Here is a 23584-nt window from a genome sequence, read left to right as displayed (position 1 = left end):
GCTTCCATCACCATAGATTTCTGCACAGTAAGTCAGATGCATTAAGGGAGATTCACCTTCCTCTGTGACATGGGGTAGAAAGCTGCTGTTGGAAGCATGAGACTGGAGTAAGTACAAAGCTGTCTGAGCATTCTTAGATGGTAAGTTCTTATATTCTAACTGGTACCTTTGTTGGGGGTCTCAAAGAGGATAAGGATTGAATGAGAAAGAAGCCGGAACCACCACTGGAGACGGTCCTTGCAGATCAAAGCTGAGATGCATTGGTGGGGATGTATGAGGACACTTGCTCTTTTCCTGTACATATTCTGTAGATAAACTGCAGGTGTCTAGGATAGACAGTGACACTTTTCATCAGTGCTAGAATTAACTTACATTAACAAAACTCCATTCCCAAGAGGATAAGCTCCCTTCCCCACTGGCTTTTGAAGTTCAATTCTCACCATTCTGTGGAAGAAATGGCAAATTCATAAAACATACACATTTATAACAAGGGATGAATTCCTATACATGGACGAAGGCTAGATCTTTTTGAAAGGACCAAGATTATTATAAATAGCTATTATAAGTAGCTAACTGGTGTCACTGTCTTTAAAGAGTGAAGTACCCTTTGCTATGAAGAGGCGAAAACTGACACCACTTGGGCTGTTTCTTGTGCTGTCAAGTAACTGCAATGTGACAGCTGATGGGTCAGAGCAAGATTAAATCATAGAAGATCAGGGTTTGAAGGAGCCTCAGGAGGTCATCTAGTCCAACCCCCTGCTCAAAGCAGGACCAATCCCCAATTTTCCCCCCCAGATCCCTAAATGGGCTCCCTCAAGGACTGAACTCTCAACCCTGGGTTTAGCAGGCTAATGCTCAAACCACTGAGCTATCCCTCCCCCCAGGGATTAAATGGTGTGGTTTGCTTTTTTCTTCCAAATGCACAACTAACATGTGGAACTCACTGCCAGAGGATATCAGCAAGGCCGAGAGGTTAGTAGAATTCAAAAAGAGATTAGACATTTGTATGGTTAGTGAGAACATGCACAGTTACATAAGACTTTAAAAAGAAGCAATATAAACCCTCATTCTTTAGGGCATAAGACAACCAGTAAGTGTCAGGATTTGGGAAGAAACTTCCCTTGTGAGCAAGTCATTCTACAATTGTCCACCATGGGGTATCCAACACCTTCCTTTGAAACTTCTGGTATTGGCCGCTATCAGACCAGATACTAGATTAGATGAGCCTTTGGTCTGATATTGAAGGGCTTTTTATGATTACTGTGGAGAAACAGCCTCATTAGTCCTGTCTACACTGAATACCTTGGACATTTACAGTTCAGGTCCAAGCACCTGGGCTGCTTGTAAAATATTTCATGTCCACATTCAAAAGCAATTGTAATCGTTCACAAATGTTCTGCGGACCAGTTAAACTTATCTTGCTGTCAGCAAGCCTTATAATTCTGCTGGCACTTGTTCAGTGGGCCTTGTTTCAGCACTAGAAGACAGGAAGTGCTGGTTGTGCAGTTGAAGTAGTTCAAATGGTTGCCCTACAGAATCCTACAATGATATTCATGCCATCTTGCAAATTCTTCCCCAAACTACTGCTTTGGGATAAGTTCTACAACAGGTGGAGGGAGTGCTGTGCATGGGCATGTTGAATCAGTTCATACTTAACCAGGAGGATTAGTGTCCACACCTCTTCAGGAGCAACGGGTTATGGTAAATGCTTAGCTGTACTATTTGACCTTGAAACAGTTTCAGCTCCCTATGCTTCTGCACAATGTGTACAGAGATAAAGCTGACCATTAACTATCAGTTAGTTAAAGATAACCATTTAGAACTGTGTAGTATTTTTTCCACTTGGAGAAAAAACTCGTAATTCATAGATTCCAAGGCCAGAAGGGACCATTGTGATCAACTACTCTGACCTGCTGTACAACACAGACTATAGAACTTCCTCAAAATAATCCCTAGAGCACATTTTAGAAAAACGTCCTATCTTGATTTAAACGTGTCAGTAATGGAGAATCCACCATGACCCTTGGTAAATTATTCCAATGGTTAATTACTCTCACAGTTAAAAAATTATGCCTTATTTCCCATCTGAATTTGTTTAACTTCAACTAGATTCAATTTGTGTACCTCAATACAGAAGAAACTGACAGGCGGCACTTTGCTGCCAGCTGAATTTTTATATGAGATGAAATATATATATTTTTATATATTTTTATATATTTTCTCTTAAAGGGTGACCAGCAAAAGAATGTTTCTGCCTTTTTGTTTTTAATTATGCATAAAGAAAGTTTTGTTTTTTTTACACAAAGTACACACACTTTTTTTTTCCTTTGCAGATCACCTTTGAACAAGACCTTTTTGAAAAAACCTGAAATTTATGGAAAGTTACATTATTTTACACATTGCAGCACACTGTAACAGTCAGTCACAAACTTAAGTTATATGTTTAGTTATGTGGTATACAGTAAGGGCTTGTCTTCACTACTGTGCTACGTTGACGGGAAAGCACTCTCCTGTTCATGTAATTACTCTCCACCTCAATGAGAGGCGGAAGCTATGTTGGTGGGACAGTGTCTCCCACTGATATAGTGCAATGTAGACACTGCTTTAACTCTATATAACTTATGTCGCTCAGGGGTGTAAAAAACCCACCTCCCCGGAGCATTGCAAGTTATATCGACTTAAGCAGTAGAGTAGACAAGCCCTAAGTATGCTCCTACAAGATCAGCTTAGCAAAGCAGCAGCTAGCCGTCTCTGTAAACTAGCTCAGGCAGCAAAGTGGAAGACAAATTTTGTTCTGGATTTCATTTCCAAGTCCCAAGGTAGACAAGAAATTGGGCATTCAAAAGGGACACTTGTGTAATGTCCAGGTGGAAAGATACATAGTGTTATAATATATAAATATACCGTAGTATTAAGGTGTATTTAAATAATACTGTTCAGTTTAAATGAAAATAGTAATACAACTTAAATCGACATTAACATGAATAAGTCAAAATGAAGTTTAAATAAAATTCCCCTCAAATTCCATCTGCCTTAAACTCCATTTATTAAGAGCAGTATGAAACTACTGGTCACTTACCAATTAGAAGCACAAACTCTTTCATACTTCTGTGCACAGGTTTTCTTTTGTTTATAAAATAGGTGCCTAGTCAATGTTCTAGGCATATATATTTTCACTTAAAGGGACACCATCCGCTTAAAGATCATATGTCTGAATTTTTTTTTTACCTAATATTCTTACATGTAACACCTAAGATGACTATACACAAGAGAAAAAAATGTCTTCAGGCTTGTTAAGCTCATGCATTTGACAGCACTTTACTGTGGTGCTGGTTTCACTGTTTCTCCTGTACACAGTCAGCTTGTCTGTTTCTCCTATAGTTTGTGCCGGTCCTTCACACAGCAACAAGGAAGCATAGAATTTTAAAGAGGAAAGTATGCAAAAACAAAACATTAGTCCACCACATAATTTATAATGTTTCACAGGAAAAGCATTTAGTTGATGGATTCACTATGATATGTATGAAACAACATCACAGCATGGTTTCTAGTCATACTAGACCTGTAGGCTTCCAATGCAAGATATTGGAAGAGGCACTATATATGCCCTTCCCCCATTAAGAGTCCTCCATGTGTAAAATGTGATCGTGGTTCTCCTGCTGTCTGATTTTACCTCTCCACTGAGACTTTCTGCTGTAACAAGCAGTCCTCTGGATGAGGAAATTACCTTTGGAGCTCTATTAAGACGTTCAATAGTTTGTGAAAATGGTTGCAAGGTACTCAAACCCCAGTCAACTGTGTCATGCAATCAGGAAGGATGTAATAGTCCATGGTACAAAAATACAGTCCTGAAGATAAGAAGGATGAGGACAGAGGAGCCATGAACAAGATCAGTGACAATACACACAAGGAGCAGAAACCAGACTTTGAAAGAAGTTACTCATACTCAAACCCCAGTCAACTGTGTCATGCAATCAGGAAGGATGTAATAGTCCATGGTACAAAAATACAGTCCTGAAGACAAGAAGGATGAGGACAGAGGAGCCATGAACAAGATCAGTGACAATACACACAAGGAGCAGAAACCAGACTTTGAAAGAAGTTACTCATCTTGTGTAGTAATGATGGTTCTTTGTGATGTGCAACTCTAGGGTGCTCCACTGTAGTTGTACTTGCGTCCCTGCGCTGCTGATCAGAGAACTTCGGTTGCAGTGTCCATTAGGCCCGCACACGCGCTGTCTCTCATTGTTCTGCGCCACGAGGCTAGTCAGTGTGGGTGGGCTAACCTTCTCTACTACAAAAAACTTCAAAGTAGAGAGGAGGAGGGTGGGTTTGCAGAGCACCCATAGGGATGCACATCTCGAAAAACCATCATTACTGCACAAGGTAATTAATGCTCCTCCTTCGAGAGGTATCCCTATGGGTGCTCCACTGTAGGTGACTCCTGAGCAGTGCCCCTTCCAGAGGGCCGGGACTTTGTAGTCAGGTCAGTTACAGATGACAGCATTGCAGAGCTGAAGATGGCATCAGCAGCAGAGTCCCCAGCGATCACATAGTGTTCTGCAAAAGTGTGGACTGACATTCATGTCGCTACTCTACAGATCTCTGAGATAGGGACATTCTTGAAGAAGGCAACAGATGAGGAGATCGAACTTGTGGAGTGTGTAGGAATAGAGCGTGGAGGGGTCATGCTGCGAACTTGGTAACACTATCTGATGCAATTTGAGACTCATTTGGAGTGCCTTTGAGCTGATATTGCTGAGCCCTTGGATCTTTCCTAAATGGAGAGGTAAAGCTTAGGAGACTTCCTGAAGACCTTTGTCCTGTCCAGATAGGAGGTCAGAGCTATTCTGACATCTAGGGTATGTAATATAACCTCCCTGTTGTCTTGGTGAAGCTTGGGGTAAAAGATTGAAAGGTGAATCAATTGATTCATATGGAATGGGGAGGTTACCCTAGGAATGAATTTTGGATACGGCCTGAGCATAACCTCTGGAAAAAAGAGAGAGAGCTCTGGCCTGTAATGAGTTATGGTTGGCATCTATGAATACCAGGTGTTTCACTGGAACGAGGGTTGACTTCTGGGCATTGATCTGTAGGTCCAGTTTGCAAGATCTCTTGGAGAAATCTGGCTCTGAGAAGAAAATTGTCCAGGTACGGGTAAATCGTGATCCCTTGCGGACACAAGAGAACAACCATCACTGAGAGAACCTGGGAAAATACTATCGGGGCCGATGATTGTCCGAAGGGGAGCACTGTGTATTGGTAGTGGTCCTATCCCACAGTGAACCTGAGAAATTGTCTGAGAGTCAGTAGGATTGAGATACGAAAATAGGCGTCCTACAAGTTGAGGGCCGAAAACCAGTCTCCCTGCTCCAAAGGTGGAATGATCATTGATAAGGTGATCATCTTGAACTTCTGAGCCTTAACAAACTTGTTGAGAGCTCTGAGGTCTAGTATGGGTTTCCAATCTTCCTTCCTTTTGGGTATTAGAAAGTAACAAGAGTAGAATCCTTTGCCTGATAGATGTTGAGGTTCTGGTTCTATGGCTCCTAACTGGAGGAGATGATTTACCTCCTGTCATAGTGAATTCTCATGAGAAGGGTTCCTGAAGTGGGACAGGGAAGGGTGTTGTGGAGGTTGTAGGGAGATAAAATGGATGAAGTACCCAGTTTGAATGATCTCTCAGACCCATCAGTCCGATGTTATGCATTCCCAGGCATTGCAGAATGCTGCCAATCAGTGGCCAAATGGGTGTAGAGCAATGATCGGCTGTATCAGTTGAGGGAGAGTAGTCTAATGGCACCTCGACCCACACATCAGAACTTTTGTTTAGACACAGAGGGCTGGAATGAAGAAGATTGCAGGCCAGATAGTTTGTGCTTGGGAAATTTGCCTCTCTCTCTTTGTGGCTCATAGTGGCATTGAGCCAGATATTGGGATATGTGTGGTCTATGCTAGGATTGGAGACTGACCAGCTTTTTTGTCCTGGCACGTAGATGCCCAGCAACCAGAGAATGACCCTGGAGTCAACAGGGAGGCAACAGTCTTTGCTACGTCTTCAAAAGGGAGGTCTTCAACCGTAGACTGTACCTCCTTTGGGAAACCTGACAGATGGAGCCAAGATGCCCGTTGCATCACACTGCTGTGGAGGTGGACCTAGCTGCTGTATCGAGGGCAGACTGCAGCGATGTCTTTGCCACTACTGGCCCTCCTTAAATTGGTCATGATGTGACTCCAGCATCCATTCAATAAAGTCATTCAATTTTGAGTAGTTTATATAGTCATATTTTGCCATGAGGTCCTGATAGTTGGCGATACAGATTTGAACATAGCTGAGCAGTATGCCTTCCTTCCAAAAAGATTCAGGTGCTTCCCGTCCCTATCATAGGGAGTGGCCCTCAATTAGTGTTTGCTCTGCCCTTTTTATTTTTTAATGCATCCATATTAGAAGCAAATAGTTCCATCAAGGAAACAGGTTCATAACCTGGCAAGCAATAATCCACATCATTTCACACCAAGAGCTGCACAGGTCCTGTTCCAATGCGATGTAACACACAGTGACAAGGCACAGAACGTTGACATGCCATGCCAAGGGCTAATAAAAAAGTACTTTGTACATTACCAACATTCTCTCCACATGCTCCGTTTTTAACTTTTTTGCAGTTTCTTATTAAAGTAATAGGAATAAAGCATGTTAACTAATGGCTGTGTTTGCAATGGATTTCATTTATCACATCTTTAAAGGAAAAATGTACAGGCAAAGGAGCATAGGGAGATGGAGAAATTAAGAGGAAAATCTGATAAAAACAGACATCACATGTATGGAAATACCATGGTGGGAAAGCATCTGCTCACTGGCAGCTAACAGAAGGAGCTGTAAAAATTAATAAAATAAAAATTCTTTTCAGTTAATTGTCTTTCCTTGTTAGTTTACTGATTTCTTTTTCGTGTTTATTTGCAGTGGTACAATATTTTCATGATGTTCTTCAAAGGTCCATTAAAAAGAGCTTATAATAAATAAATTCCAGCTGATCCCAGGCATCAACGTATTCAGAAAGAACCAAATTCTGTGCTTGAGAGTGGTTGCAGTATCAATATGATTATGAAAAATAAACTAATAGTTCACACAAATCCACATTTTAAATCATTTATTTCAGTAGGAAAGATTTCTGAAATCCGTACTTAAAGTCATTTTAAACTAGCTTATGCAAACACACAATTTCACACACGCCCACACTAAAGTATTTAAAAAAATAATAGAAGAAAAAAAGCTAGAGGACAGCCTAACTGCACGTCACTCAGAGGTCATAGTGCAATTACTATCACTATAGCATCTCAAGTCAACATGGAAGAATAACATTAAAAATGGCTTGTGTTTACCATATAAACAATCTTTGTTTTTCTTCCCTGGATTATTATAGGTTGTATGATTTCCCCAGTCTCTGCACTACTACAATAGGGCTTGAATGGGTGTATTTATCCGTCTGCAAGGAGTCAAAGGCTCTGTAAACAGGTGAACCCTAAAGATCCTTTCTTTCCCTATTTAACTGGTCAACTTTTACTCCTTTTGGACCACATTTCAGAGTAGTTCTGGAATGGCAAGAGCTTTGCTGAGGAATTGGAGGCCTCAACCCTCTCAGGTAAATTTGATATTAATCAAGTGTACAGAAGAAACTGAATGTTTATGTTGCTCCTGGCTGTTTGAGAAAAAGCTCCAGCAATTAGCAATCATGGCCTGATCTGCAGTCGCCTCCATCTTATTGTGGCACTTTTTTATAGTAATAGTCCTTGAGAAAAATCCTCAACTCTGTTCTGTAACGTGCATGGCTAGACTCAAAACTCTGCTTTCTTCACCTTGGGCTAATCCTTTCAATTGTCACTGAAGAACCCTTTAAGGTTGATCATGTCTGTGCTAGGTTATGCTTTTCCTTTCAAACCTCTGAAGTTAAAAACACTGCAGTGTAGAAATGCTCTGTTTTCTACCATAATGTCTTAGAGGAAAATGAATATTCTATTGTATGTGGTTTTCCTTGCTTTAAAAAACTCAACCTGTGAAAGCTTATTAATTAATTTCTCCCTCCAAAGCTATGTGTTTCAAAGCTTAATGTTTCAAAGCTCACAAATCTCTTGTAGGGAAACGTAGTTAATCATATACATTTATTGTAATGAATGTTTTCACTAGATGGTATGACACCAGAAATAGAACCACCCCTGCACAAATGAGTTTAAAGTATGTCAAGAAAAGATACAATATACAGTTGGTCTGTTTTTTTGTTTTTTTAAAGTTTCGCCTTGATATTTATTCTAAATTAACAAAAAGGTTGCTAGGTATAGTCCTTTCACATCTGTACAGTATAGTGTTTCAAAAGAATAAAAAGGAAGAGAGAATCCTCATTTTTAGCTAGGGGAACTAAAGTTCACAAACCCTAGAAATTACTCGGAATGCCCCGACCCTTACTTATTCTTGTTGCTTTTTTCAGTTATGCTTGACATTCCAAATTTTTCATATTTTAAAGAAAAATTGTTACAAGATGGTTTAGACAGTTCTGATAAAAGCTGCAGACAAATCTGTCAATGGCCGCTTCTGCTAAAAAAAAAAAAAAATTACGAAACTTAGAAAAACAGCTTAGTAATTTAAATTGTATCTATCTTACACAGACCAAAATTGACTAATTCCTTCTGTTAGAAAAGTAAAAATGGTGGGAAAGAGGGTACACACTACAGAAATCAGGGAAAGTAATTTGGTCCAGTGGTTGTTATTGTATTTTCAGCTCTAGAACAACAGAACTGGACTTCAAACTGACAATAAGGCACTGACCACACTCTCTCAGATCCAAGCGTCTGCCTCCCCACAAAAGTTTGGATGATGACCAGAAAGAAGTTCAGTTGTACCTATTGAAGAAGTTCAGCATTCATTTATACAGATTCCTTCAATTACAACTCTCCCAAACACCAAATCTGTTTACTTTAGACACAAGCCATTTTTAGGGAAAGGAAAAGGAAAAAAAGAAAGGGTCGGTATTTAAAGAACAACGCTTTTAAAAGTTGACCTCGTAGCAAGAATAAACAACTCATTGGTGTGATTTAGTACCAATTCTAGTGTTCTGAAGCTTAGAGCAGGCAGTGTACTAAGATGGCTGTGAAAAGATTAGGACTACTACTGCTCGTGAATGAAAATACCAGAGGAGGAGAATGAAGAAAAATGCCACTGCAGGAGCCAGAAAAACACCACCACTCAATTTTCCTTTTATCAAAAGGGACCCAACCGCCTACAGTGCCTTAAGCAGCACAAAGCTACATTTATTTCTGTTGGAAGGGAAAGCATCTTCCAGTTGACAACCTTGTTATGTTTCTCATTAACAGCGGAAGATTACGTTCTTCTAAAAATTTAATTGCAAATAAGTGCACTTAAAATGTGGCAAGGAAACTAGCATTAAACTACTTAGTTAACGTCAATCAACAAAAATAAGCTGATGTAACTGTGTTGTATTCTTTTGTGTTTCCTTGATAGTTTGTTTCTTATATGTTTTCATTTTCAGTAGTAAATGTACTGCTAGCAGCAATAACATTGCTGCAAATTCTTTTATAACACATCTGAGTTCTGAGAGGGAAAGTTAACAAATAGTCAATTCCCCAAAAGGACCACATGAGAGAGTGCAGAATTGAGGAAGTGAATATTGTCCTGAAGATTTTCAGCGTAGCGAGCTTTTTCCTTTTCAGATCTTACAGGAGTGGTATCTGCTTTTTAGAGTCTTTAAAAAGTTCATTGTAGGAGAGGTTAAAAGTTGGGTATTAAAAACATGTGGCACATACTTAACTCAAATGCACATTGAATCAGAGTAACTTGGGCAATGTTTCAATGGCATTTTCCACAAGAAATGGTTTGTAAAATGAAGCACATGCCTAGATTAACTCAAACTGTATGGATCCCATTTTGTAAAATCAATTGTGACTAATATTAGCTCTTTAAGAACACTGAAATGGAAGGCATATGATTAAATGGGGCTGAAGTTATGAAGAAACAGCATTAAGTTAGAAAGCTAACATTAAGTTAGCATTTAGTACTTCAATTTACGCTAGCCAGAGAGGTATTAGAAGTGCACTACATTTAATATCACCACAACTAATTCTCTAAACTGGGTCGACTCTCTGTTGGTGTTTAAACTGAAAATCTTCTAGGAAGTTGAACTGTGAAAAAAGTGGCTTTGTAGTATACCAGTCAGCAGATGATCAACATTTACATATAATCCAGCCAGGAAGATCTACTCTTAACTATTTTTGTCCACATTCCTGTAATAACGGATCTTTTGTTCTACAAGACATCTCAAGAGACCACTTTCAACTAAAGATATAAATACAACAAAATAAAGTTATGAATGTTAGCTGCAAAATTTCAACAGTTACTGAAAGTAAAAATTAAAAAAAAACATTGCAAGATAAACCAAAGACAAACACAATCAACTGGCTGACATTCCGGACAATGCATCCTTACCTGTCTATATCTGGCTGCTGTACTGTATTTTTTTCCCAGTACTACTTTCAATATTTTGTTTAACTACTATTTTTTACAAAGAGGTGGATTACTGTGCTCTTCATAGTTGATTTGAATTGTCATTCTATTTAAGATTTCTGTGACAGGTTTCCTCTCAGAAGAGAAAAAAAAAAAAAAAAAAACTTTTCTCCAATAATCTTCCAATTCAAAAGATGTAAAGTCTTAGTGTTTATGTGACAATCTGAAGGATTACTGGAATTAATACGGGATAAAACAGAACTAGATATTGAACTTCTGGTACTAAGTATCTAAAAATGTTTTCATTAATCAGTTTCTCTTATTACTCTTGCTAAACATTTTAGGATGCTTCTTTTTTCAACAGATCTCACATGAAAAATGAGATATTTGAGTCCAGAAAAATGATATATGATGTCTAAATAGGCAGAGAGCAGCTACAGGCAATGGTTCATCTAATGATGACTATTGAGAAGGACTCAGCACTGCTTTGCCCATCTTACTCTATGTACCATAAAAACAGAAGAAAAGACAGCTGGATAAATGCAAAGAACAAAAACAACATCTTCTGCCCCGACTCTGTCTTTAGCAAAGCTGTGTGATGTCAGGCTGTGGCTCCCAGTTTCATGTTTCCTCTCACTAACATAAGAATAGATATAGTTAACCTGCATCTAAATTAGCTTATTAAAAAAATTCAAAATCCACAGGGTTACCATACACAATGCTTAAAAAAAGTACATACATTTTGTTAAAAACACTTTTGAGAAGAAACACACACTAAGTAATTTTAAAAATGCAAAACAAAAACTAAAGCTGTGCAAAGTCTATTACAGTAATACTGTTGGCTATGAAGATGTTGTCTCTGCTAGACACCCAACATGGGTTAAGTGATGTGTGAACTGAAAAGTGATTCATCATGAGCAACCTCCTTTCAGGATATACTACTTCAGGATCAGAACTGATTATTCACTCTCCACAGAAAAAGATATACAAAGGGACACCAAATCAAAACTTACTTCTAGCTTTGCTGTAAGTGTGAAGCAAAAGTGTGCATCTACTATATCCTCTTTATACTAAAAACAGATTTCACAGAGTAACATTTGAAAATGCCCCAACTTTCCACTTCTCTCTTTCCCCCGGAATGGATCTCTCTTTATGCTAGTTTGTTCTCTCAATAGGAACAGCAATCTTCCTCCTCTGCCTCATCAGTCACAAACTAACTATTTCTGTTAAGAAAATGTGATATTGATTCTTGGAACTTTAACGTGTGAAATTCTATTCCCTTATCCTGATTTAGTAAATGAAGTGTACATTGCCAAACAAATTACCACCTCTGGAAACTTTTTTTTCTTTTTCTTTTTTTAAAAAAGATTATCAAGAGAACTCATTACCTGAGACTACTGGATAGTTTTAGAAAGTCTAGGGGTGCAACTGTAAGCTTATTTACTGCTTTTGAATTATAATGTCAGTGGAATATCTACCATTTTTTCAAGAAGTTTTCCTGGACACTATTGGAATTTCTTCCATATTTATAAAGATCAATGTTCTGAATGTTAAATAGGGCTTTGTGTAAAGAGACTACAATTAGGTAACTTAAAAGAACCCAAAATAAGGCATGAATGAAAATCTAATGCATAGAACACAGCAAATTTGTCCTCCTGTTTGGGATTTTAAATTTTTTGAGTAAGTACATATAGTGACAAATAATTACTCATATAGAGGGAAAAGGTTTTGATTATCTAGTCCACCCTATTTTTCCTTCCTAGATTAAACTCCTCTAGGAATTGCAAATATAGTTCAAGCTCCTAAATCTTGAATAATACAGATAATTACAACCAATTATTTCAAAATGAAAATATGGAAATTCTGACATTGTGTCTCAAACACTGTAAAAAAGAAGTCTTATAAAACTGATACTATGAAGCATCTTACCCTGAGAGTGGGTCTTCTGCTATTCCCTACCTTTAACTGTAAATAGGGGAATATCCCTCCAGAGAAGTGAAACACCTCTGTGAGCTATATCCAGTGTTTGTGTAATGGAACCATCACATGGAGGAAAGTAACCAGTGTAGAAACACAATGGAAAGGAAACACTCAGTTCTGACCTGATGACACCTCACAGCTCCCACTTAAAAAAACCAAAACAGACTATTATTCAACCAGGAATTAGACAAGCATGTATCATGATCCTGCTTACAAGAAAAAGTGTTCTGTACAAACACTCAGCCTTTGTGCCACTGGCAGGAAGTAAGGTTCCTATACAGTACTAAGGTTACCAAGTTTAGTACTTAAAAAAAACCCAAACAAAAAAACCCAAACAAACAAAAACCATTGCATTTGTTACAGGTCTCATACTCTAGGTCTGACAGAATTAATGATGCTCCAGATCAAGTGAGCCTGAGAGAAGACTCAATTGAAGGCTGCTAGTATATCTAAACAACAGCCCTAGAATGTGTAAGTACCGCTATATCCCCAGTCTAAACCCAGCTGTTGATGCAACCCTTAAGAAATATGGTTATACCCTTTTAAAAGAATACCTAAAAAGGTGGTTTTCCCCCCAAAAATTAGTATAAAGTTAAAAGAAATGCAAATTAGCTACAACCTATTTAACCCAAGCACAGCACCGCCATAAGTTTCACACACACTATTTGGTGTTTCATGTTGGTTTTCCTTTCACTCTTTAAGGCAGTGGTTTCCACAGGTCAGTTCAGAAAATATTAAGAAGCATGGTCCATAGCAGTTCATGTTGCAACTCCATTTTTCACTGAGGGAAATCCATTCCCCAAACTGTTAGTGCTTTGTTGTTCAGTACTCCAGCGTTTAGAGATTGAGCCTTTAGGTTCTGTTCTGGCACAGAAATAAATTTATAGCTGGCATGCTTTCTTCAGGACATCATGCTCAAATTATGAGACAAACAGTTCATCAAATTGTTCTCTTTCATGTTTTGAATTAGCTTTTCACTCAAAAGACATCAAGTTGGCAGGAACCTAAAACAAAAACACGAATAACAGCTGATTTTTATTTTGAGAATTAGCTTTTCATGTTTAATCTTTTCAGAACCCACCCTTTGCAAGTTTAAAAAATGTTCGTTTACCTCTCCCCTCTACAAAAAAGAAGTAAATACAACCTGTCAAGCAGCACTAGAGTAACTACAACTATAGGAAACACATATACAGAGAAGGCAGACACTAGATTGCAGTGTTCTTCATCATTCTTTAATGGCTAGAAAATGGGAAGTGCTGACGACACTGCTCCTATAAAGGAAGAGGAAATGCTAGCATACTCCAGGAGTAAATCTAGAACAATCAGCTTTTTTATGTGAGGAAGTCATATTTTGCCAGCACTTTTAGAGAGCTGACATTCCTCATCTGCACTGTGGCTGAGGAATAAATCTTATTCCCCAAGAGATCTGCATCTAGAAGCTTCAGCATAGTGAGATCTCACATCAGCTGGAGTGTCAATCTGAGAGCCCAGGGTCAGACAAGTAAAAATATTCAAAACCTTTTTCAGTGACTTGATATAGAGGTATAGTTTGTCTATTTTAGAGTCGGAAGAATGAATCTGGGGATAACCAAAGACACTGTGTCAGTTTCATGGTACCCTTGCTTAAAAGGGAACTCCACAAATCTGAGGTAGTTGGTCTACAGAATAACGAAGACCCTGTGAGCTTTCTTGGGACGAGACTAAGTCCTACGTTTAAGCTCTCTGCAAGGGGTCACAATAACTCCAGGAAAGGAAATCAGTTCACAAAGAGCTCATAGATTTATCTGGAAAAGGTGAGATTCGAGGTGTTGTTTCAAGGTCACTAGCCATCTCAAACTCACCCTCTTCCATTACTGACCCCTCAAAATGAGTGTGTTTACACAGCAAAAACTTAGAACAGGCCTCCCACCACTGACAGTGCCAAACTTTAATACTGCACTTGGTTTACTGGGCCTGAAAAGCCTATTTCCTAAGTAAGCGTTTGAGGTGGCCATCCTGATATTTGTATGGTGACTAGAGAAGACAAGGTAGACTGAACACCTATCGGTGTTGTGACCTTTTCCCAGGCACCAGAAACACTGAATAAGAGTGTCTATAACAGACATCAGTGCATTATATGTAGCTTATGGCTTAAAGCTAAGCTTTCATCAATGTGCCCCCCAGCTTAGGTAGGCAGACTTGTGCTAGCTCAATTTGAGCTACCACACTAAAAATAGTGGCACTGGCAGAGGCATGGGCTAGCCACCCAAGCTCAGACTCCGGTGCTTCTTTATGCTTTTTAGAAATATAAGTAAGCAACACAAAATTTGATTAAATGTTATATTGTGTAGCCAATACCTAACAAAATGACTGCAGGGCCGTCAAGTGATTAAAAAAATTAACTGGGTGATTAATCGCACTGTTAAATAATAATAGAATACCATTTATTTAAATAATTTTGGATGTTTTCTACATTTTCAAATATATTGGTCTCAATTAAAACACAGAATACTAAGTGTACATCACTCACTTTATATTTATTTTTGATTATAAGTATTTGCACTGAAAAGAAGAAATCGTATTTTTTCAATTCACCTTATACAAGTACTGTAGTGCAACCTCTTTATCATGAAAGTTGAACTTACAAATGTAGAATTGTGTAAAAAACCCCTACAGTCAAAATAAAATAATGTAAAATTTTAGAGTCTGCAAGTCCACTCATTTCAACTTCTTGTTCAGCCAATCGCTCAGACAAACAAGTCTATTTATATTTGCAGGAGATAATGCTGCCCGCTTCTTTTTTACGTCTCCTGAAAGTGAGCACAGGCGTTCTCATGACACTGTTGTAGTCAGCGTCGCAAGGTATTTACGTCCCAGTTGTGCTAAAGATTCATATGTCCCTTCATGCTTCAACCGTCTTCCAGGGGGCATGCATCCATGCTGATGACTGGTTCTGCTCAATAACAATTCAAAGCGGCACGGACCGATGCATGTTCATTTTCATTATCTGAGTCAGATGCCACCAGCAGAAGGTTGATTTTCTTTTTGGTGGTTTGGGTTCTGTGGTTTCCGCATTGGAGTGTTGCTCTTTAAAGACTTCTGAAAGCATACTCCTTGTCTCTCAGATTTTGGAAGGCACTTCAGATTCTTAAACCTTGGGTCGAGTGCTGTAGCTATCTTTACAAATCTCACATTGGTGCCTTCTTTGCGTTTTGGCAAATCTGCAGTGAAAGTGTTCTTAAAATGAACATGTGCTGGGTCATCATTTGAGACTGCTGTAACATGAAATATATGGTAGAATGCACGTAAAACAGAGCAGGGGCATACAATTCTCCCCCAAGGAGTTCAGTCACAAATTTAACTAACACATTATTTTTTTAAGAGGCGTCATCAGCATGGAAGCATTTCCTCTGGAATGGTGGCCGAAGAAGGAAGAGGCATACGAATGTTTAGCATATCTGGGATGCAAGTACCTTTCAGTGCTGGCTACAAAAGTGCCATACAAATGCCTGTTCTCACTTTCTGGTGACACTGTAAATAAGAGGAGGGCAGGATTATCTCCTGTAAATGTAAACAAACTTGTTTATCTTAGTGATTGGCTGAACAAGAAGTAGGACTGAGTAGACTTGTGGGCTCTGAAGTTTTACATTGTTTTGTTTTTGAGTGCAATTATATAACAAAAAAAATCTACATTTGTAAGTTGCACTTTCACAACAAAGAGATTGCACTACAGTACTTGTATGAGGTGCATTGAAAAATACTATTTTTGTTTATAATTTTTACAGTGCAAATATTTGTAATAAAAAATATACACACACTTTGATTTCAATTACAACACAGAATACAATATATGAAAATGTAGAAAAACATCCAAGATAGTTAATACATTTCAATTGGTTTCTATTGTTTAACAGTGCGATTAAAATTGTGATTTGCGATTAATTTTTTTTAATCACGATTAATTTTTTTGAGTTAAACTGCGTGAGTTAACTGTGAAAATCGACAGCCCTAAATGACACTACACAGAATTTTGCAGTACTGATTCTAAACACTACTACAGCTTACAATAGTGATACTACCAGTAAAGTGTTCTGGACTATTATTTTATAATAGTCTAGTATGTAGCTTTAAAAAAATAAAGATATGCAAGGGTATATTATGCATAAAACCCTGTCAATGTGTTAGAAGTATTAAGATATCCCTTACCCCTCCAAATTGCTCAGTTGCTTCATTTGATCCTTATAAAGGCTTAAATCTTTGTTTGTGAACACAATCTTTGTGTTACCTCCAAGTCGTGTGTATTGGTAGGAGTACCTTGTTTTGCATAAAAACTGACCAACTAGTACTCAGTTTTCTTTCAGAGCTAGTTACCAATGCCAAGTTCCGATCAGCGGTTCTCAGTTCCTTTTCACAGTATAGTTCTCACCTGTTGTCTGTTGCTTTGACAGGCAGCGCTCAGATGTTTGAACCACAGCATTGCATTCATTCTGTTACCAGCTTGAAACTTGTATGAATTTCCTAAAATGACAGAGGCAGGAAAAAAATTGATTAAAAAAAATCAGACACGAACAAATACAGTGCAGTACTGTACTTCAATTCTACCGAAGTTCAAACAAATACATGAAATAAATAAAACAAAAAATGAAACATTATCGAACAGTGAAAAGACAGAATTCTATTAATATAACTTTAGACCTTGGGTGGTGTGGTTGCAATTTAAACAACATCATTTGACTTCATACAACAGATGTGCTATATTCTGACAGAAGTTCATAGCCTCCAAACCAATTATTAAGATCAGTGTCAATAAAAAACAAAAGAAAACAAAAACAAATCCCCCCAAGACCCCTCCCTTCCCTGATCCCACAAAATTATTTAGAATGTTGTGACCAAAGTACTTTTTGTCCATGGAACCTGTGACAGACGGGGCAATTTCCTGGACAAACCTTACTGAATTAAGTTTAAGTATCTTAGGTGTCCATTACATTAAAAATGCAAATGTTTATGTATTACTGTGAGATTGTTTTTAACATTTCTAGGGGGGAGACACGACTAATGTAAACCGGGGAGGCATTATGAGCTTCAAAGAACTATTTGAAACAATGAACTTTTAAAGTTAAGTGGGTTTCCCAAGAAACCTCTAGGGACAAGTATATGCAAATGTAACTCCTCTGATTATGCAGCCTTTTGAAGCTACTAACTGAGAAGAGACCCACTATCCACAAAATGAGCTATTCCCAGTTCAAAGATACTGGCTGTATAAAGGGGCAACTAAACTTTTCACAACTGTGATTGTTCTGAGCTAACAGCTGTTACAAACTTGTGACCACAGAAAAACCTGTTGGTGAGGTCTGAAGAACTGTTCACCTGCCAGAGCCCTTCACAGTATTGGGGTGATTGCTGGTAAGCTCATTAACGTGTACACATTCTTTTATTGTTTTTACTATGTACTCTGTACTGCTTTTACCTTAAAAAAAGATGTGCTTTCTTAGAAGGAGCTATGTGGTAACTTAACTGCACAACTACACTGTTTATAGCTTCTGAGGAGAAGACAATACAGGCCTGTTGAAGAAGTCTGATTTGCTGTGGAATTCACAGTGTAGGCAGGGAACTGTGCTGCCTGGAAACACCTCAGTCAGGAGGGAGAAAGACATGTCTCTGCCCAAGAGAGGTGATGACTGGGGAGCTGGAAGCCTAAGAGTGGTGCACTTGCTGGTCCCTGGAGGGGGAAATATGGGTGCACTTGCCCTAAGCTGTGAAAGCCCCTCCTTCCAAATTGCTTAATAATTTATTCTTTAAATGTTGCCAAGAAAACCAGAGTGAAGTGCAGGAGAGCACTGGGGTGCAGACTGGAAAAATTACCTATGAAAATACTTGTGAGCTTTGCAAAAAGTGACAACATATTTTAGATGAACTTTTTCAGTTCTTGTGGCACCTTAGAGACTAACCAATTTATCTGAGCATGAGCTTTCGTGAGCTACAGCTCACTTCATCGGATGCATCCGATGAAGTGAGCTGTAGCTCACGAAAGCTCATGCTCAGATAAATTGGTTAGTCTCTAAGGTGTCACAAGTACTCCTTTTCTTTTTGCGAATACAGACTAACACGGCTGTTACTCTGAAACTTTTTCAGTTCTGAATTTTATACATGGATTACTTGACTTCAGACAGCCTAAGGAAAAATATTATAAAAGTGTTCGGTTTGATGTAAAGTTGACAAGGGGTATAATTCATACACTGTGGTGCTGTCCTTCGGTTCACCTCTTACAGGAGATGCATTTGCAATATTTTTCATATAAGGATTAAAATGAACTTCCTTGATTCTATCAGGTCATATTTACTTGGGGAACATATTAATTTTCAATTATGCAAATCATGTTCAAATATTCATGTAAATCAGCATATTCAAATGTTCATTCAAAATTAACTGCAGTTGTAGAGATACTACAAAGGAGTCAAAGATATTAATCCTTCAATCCTATTGTATAGATGTCAACAAGAAAAAAAACCTAACAAGTCACTGGAAAACGTCAGATATGTTAGAATATGTTATCAAAACAGCTTTTGATGCCCTTTCTGCATATTTCGAACTTCTATGGAGAGTTAATAGTCTCTCCATAGTTAAGGCTGATGCTGGATTTTTATTAGAAGCCCAGTTTATGAGATGGCTTTCATTTTTAATATTTTCCTCGTTGTTCGTTAGCTCATTATATCTCCAAAACTGCTTGGTCTAGTAACACCAAACTTGTGCTGGTGAGGAATAGTGCAGGGGTTTTTAATTCTTTTCTTTCTGAGGCCCCCCCAACATGCTATAAAAACTCCATGGCCCACCTGTGCCACAACAACTAGTTTTCTGCATATAAAAGCCAGGGCTGGCATTAGGGAGTAGCAAGCAAGGCAACTGCCTGAAGCCGCATGCCTCCTTCAATTGCCAGGAGGACCCGTGAAGCTAAGTTGCTCAGGCTTCATCTTCGGCCCCGGGCTCCAGCCCCATGAAGTGAGACTTCGGCTTTCTGCCCTGGGCCCCAGCGAGTCTAACACTGGTCCTGGTTGGCGGACCCTCTGAAATCTTCTCGTGGTCCCCCGGGAGCCCAGGACCCCTGGTTGAGAACCACTGGAATAGTGTATCTGAATAGCCTTTTTTTGTTTTAGTTAGGTGAATGGTGTGGACTGGATGTTGAACTATTAGAGGTAAATGCAGTTTCACGTACATAATGTCTGCATGATCCAAGCATGATTTACAAACATGTATCAGGCAAAGCTGCTGCAAAACTCCTAAGTTAGGAAAGTAGGAGTTAGGAGCTGCAGTCCTATGGAGTTCCTATATTTGGCTTAAGCTCTGAGATTTAATATCCCTTCCGAAGTTTTTGTTATTAATTATGAGCACGCTTAAAAAAGTGTTTTAAGTGTTTATAAAGTCAGGTGAATCTGAAAAAAAAGATCTTTATGCGTATCACCATTCTCCTGATGTTACTCACCCTTCTCAGAATCAGTCAGCAAGAAGAGATCAGGATGTTCTGGGTCATCAGCCATCATCACCATCCATCCTACCACGGACACATTTTTACCTGGTGTAGATTTGAACTGAAAAACACAGAGAGTATGTATTCATGTTAAGCAAGAGGGTTCAGCCAGAATGACAGCATCATATACTACAAGAATATGGAAATAAAGAGCCAATTCTGCTTTCCACTAACCTGACATAAATACAAAATAATTCTATTCTGGATCTCCATAAAAGGAATAATAGGAAACAACACAGGCACAAAGCTGTGTAGTCATAAACATATATATTGTACAGTTTGACAAGATTCAGTATTTTCAGCACCATGATACTGGTATATGTGTGTATATTTATTTACACACACACACACAATATAGGATGTCTAGGGCCCTACCAAATTCACAGCCATGAAAAACACATCAGGAACCATGAAATCTGGTCTTTTGTGTGCTTTTACCCTATACTAGACTGATTTCACTGGGAGACCAGCATTTCTCAAACTGGGGGACCTGACCCAAAAGGGTGTTGCAAGGTTATTTTAGGGGGGTCACGGTATTGCCATCTTTACTTCTGCACTGCCTTCAAAGCAGGGTGGCTGGAGAGCAGCAGCTGTTGGCTGGGTCCTCAGCTCTGAAGGCAGCACCGTGCCAACAGCAGTACAGAAGTAAGGGTGGCAATACCATACCATGCCACCCCTACTTCTACGCTGCTGCCTTCAGAGCTGGGTGGCTGAAGAGTGGCGGCGGCTGATTGAAGGCCCAGCTCTGCAGGCTGCAGCTCTACCTTCAGAGCTGGGTTCCTGACCAGAAGCCACCACTCTCCAGCTACCCAGCTCTGAAGGTACTGCTGATGCCAGTAGCAACACAGAAGTAAGGGTAGCAGTACTGCAACCCTCCCTACAATAACCTTGTGACTCCCCCCACACACCCACAATTCCTTTTTGGGTCAGGACCCCTACAATTACAACACCGAGAGATTTCAGATTTAAACAGCTGAAATCATGAAATTTACGATTTTAAAAATCTTATGACTCTGAAATTGACCAAAATGGACCATGAATTTGGTAGGGTCTTAGCAATGTTACAAAGGCTTTTATCTGCATGAGTTTGTGATGGATGCGTTACTGACAAGTGACAAACCCATTACTCAGTTACACAGATTATACCAAATAAACCTTTATACTATACCACATCAGTTCGTATTCTGTTTATGCTATGTATATTACAGAAAAAACTATTTTACAAATATTTCAAAGTTATATTGAGACTTTCACATCCCTTTCTCTCTGCAAAGCCAGAGACTTAGCTATTCTCAGTTCAACTGTATAGGTCTCCAAATGAACCATAAAAATCTTTAAAAATTCCTGAAAATATCTTTTTTATACCTAAAAATTAAACAACGTAACTGCCAGACCAAGAAACAAATGCTTGGGAAGATTGAAACCCCTCTTTTTCATAAGGATGAAACTCTTGCATCTATATCCCTTTGGAGTCATGAGATATCAGGTTAAATTTTTGGTATTTTTATGTCTAGAAAAGCTGTTACTGGTCCAGGACTAAATCATATCTATCCTGGGCGTCAGGTCCGAGTTATTTGGGCTCGGGGGCAATTTTGTGGAAATTCTATTTTTTAGTTGGGAAGTTGGATAATGTGATATATGTGAAGAAAAACATTTACCATTGGCTAAATTTTTTTTTTTTTTTTTTTTTTTAAAAGACAGTTATTTGCAGAGGGTTGAAATAGCAAAATAAGTACTGGGTGAGGTAAATGAGTAGGCAGAGAACAGAGTAGGTGGTCAAAAGTACATGATAAATACTTACCACAAAAATATCAACATATCACATATGTTGATATTCTTGTGACAAGCTGTAGAACTGTTTGATAATATGGGGTATACTTTAAGATCATTTTTAGAAGTTTTAGAACTGTATTAATACTGTTTTTCCTTTCTCTCTTCTGTACAGCTGGTCTCAAGATATTAACAAAATCTGGCTTATCAAGGCTGAGATATGAAAATTAGCTCCTATAAGATAAAAAGTAACATTTCTAAAATTAGATTTTTTGGGGGGAAAATCATGGCATGAATAAAATACATAATAGTGCAAAGTGGTATGAAGACTCATTAGGACCTATATAACTCACTTGTAGCACTGCCATTTGTAAATAGCGAGAACAATCCAAACTCATGCCAATAAAATATTTATACCACCACACTCCACCATTGTACATGTGATATACAAACCCACAAATAAATATTTTTTTGGGTGAGCACTGCCAGGATTATTCCACTTCTTTCCCCACTCCCACCCATCTGCAATGCTGCTATCCTCCTTCTGGGTTAAGGTAGCTTTCCGGCAATGATGATGCTTTCCTAACCATTACTCTAAAGGCTTGTGACCAAAACTTGGATTGTGTGTCCAGAACACTCATTTCTGGAATTTGATAGGAAGACATTACACATCTGAACACATACCTTCATAATATAATAATTATATCATCTTCTTTTCTGAATGTATGCCATTGGATTGGTGAAGGAGTCCTTTCCAAGAACAGAAATTAACAGGAAAGAAATTTCATTTTCTTTATCAAGGACCTATCCATCAAATGGGCTATAGCAAGCAGTGAAAAAGGTAAGGAAGGAATATACTACATAGCCCAGACTTGACTTTGAATCTGGTTGACCTTTCCACATTGCTGGCCCATGCATCAATGGCCATATGAAAGGAAGTTACAGAGCTAGATGTTTGTGTGGCTGATGAAGATGTCTGGAAGATTTTATCTCAATTACTGGTCTGGACCTTGAGAAAAAATCCATTGTATAAGAGATTTCTGTGTCTTGAGGGATGTAATTGCATCTTTGACAGATGAGGCATCGATTTTTTTCCTTCTTTACAAGTTATAGAACAGTAAAACTATGTTGGATGGAGCTGCTGCTCTCAACTGGGAGTTTCCTACTCAGCCATAATTTTATCCATATATGTTTATGCATGATAGCATATAAGCATGAATGATTCTTTGTCACTGGTGGGAAAACATTTGCCAAGGTATCTGAAGTTCAATTTGGGCTGTGGAACTTTTGCCCTAGAGGAAAAAGAGGACAACGTGTCCAGTTCTAAAACTATTTTGTCATTTCCTTTGGGCAAGGAGAATCTGCCTTGGGCTCGTAGACTGTTCTTGCCTTTCTCCCTTATGTGAGGATGAGAACCCTAGTAGATGTTCAACCCCTAAAGGGCTCACCTTTCAAGTGCTTGGTTTAGCAAATCCCACTGAAAAGGGTATTTTAGAAAGATGAGAGCCATCTGCTCTGACCACCTCCTTTTTGTGACTAGCTCGGATTGTTTGCCAGTATCGAGTCTCTCCTTTTATCTCGCTGTGTGTACTTTGCATATCTGAGAGGAAGGATGTGTACAACCATACTCTTTTACCAGCTCTGGGTCAAAGACAGATAAGCCCTCCTGGGCCACTGCTTAAGTTGCTCAAAACAAATATTTGCCTCCTCATAGGGCCTCAGGGATTTTCCCCTTGTGGTTGGAAAATTTGGCCCTGCTTGAAATTGATCTTTGGAAGCTCTTTGATGGTGAGCCACTTGGGGGAAACTGAGCTAAGGAG

The 23584-nt window shown here is 38.7% G+C and overlaps 1 protein-coding gene across 16 annotated transcripts in view; it reads right to left on the bottom strand.

The window, feature by feature from the left end:
• Positions 1-7136: 7136 nt before the first annotated feature.
• RALGPS2 (Ral GEF with PH domain and SH3 binding motif 2) overlaps positions 7137-23584 on the bottom strand; it is a 255535-nt gene continuing 239087 nt past the window's right edge. For 15 of the 16 annotated variants that reach the window (XM_043552512.1, XM_043552516.1, XM_043552517.1 and 12 more), the window contains 3 exons: positions 19950-20055; positions 16899-16990; positions 7137-13497 (listed from right to left, as the gene is read on the bottom strand). In XM_043552512.1, coding sequence (XP_043408447.1) covers positions 13468-13497; positions 16899-16990; positions 19950-20055 — 228 coding nt within the window. In that variant the 3' untranslated portion in view covers positions 7137-13467. Of the gene's footprint in view, positions 13498-16898; positions 16991-19949; positions 20056-23584 lie in introns of those variants that run through there. The other variant, XR_005226552.2, reaches the window with a different exon arrangement.

The sequence above is a fragment of the Chelonia mydas genome, chromosome 8, assembly GCF_015237465.2.
Source record: "Chelonia mydas isolate rCheMyd1 chromosome 8, rCheMyd1.pri.v2, whole genome shotgun sequence".
Lineage (NCBI taxonomy): Eukaryota > Metazoa > Chordata > Testudines > Cheloniidae > Chelonia > Chelonia mydas.
The sequence above is the reverse complement of the archived record's forward strand: the minus strand, read 5'-3'. Positions and strand labels throughout refer to the sequence as shown.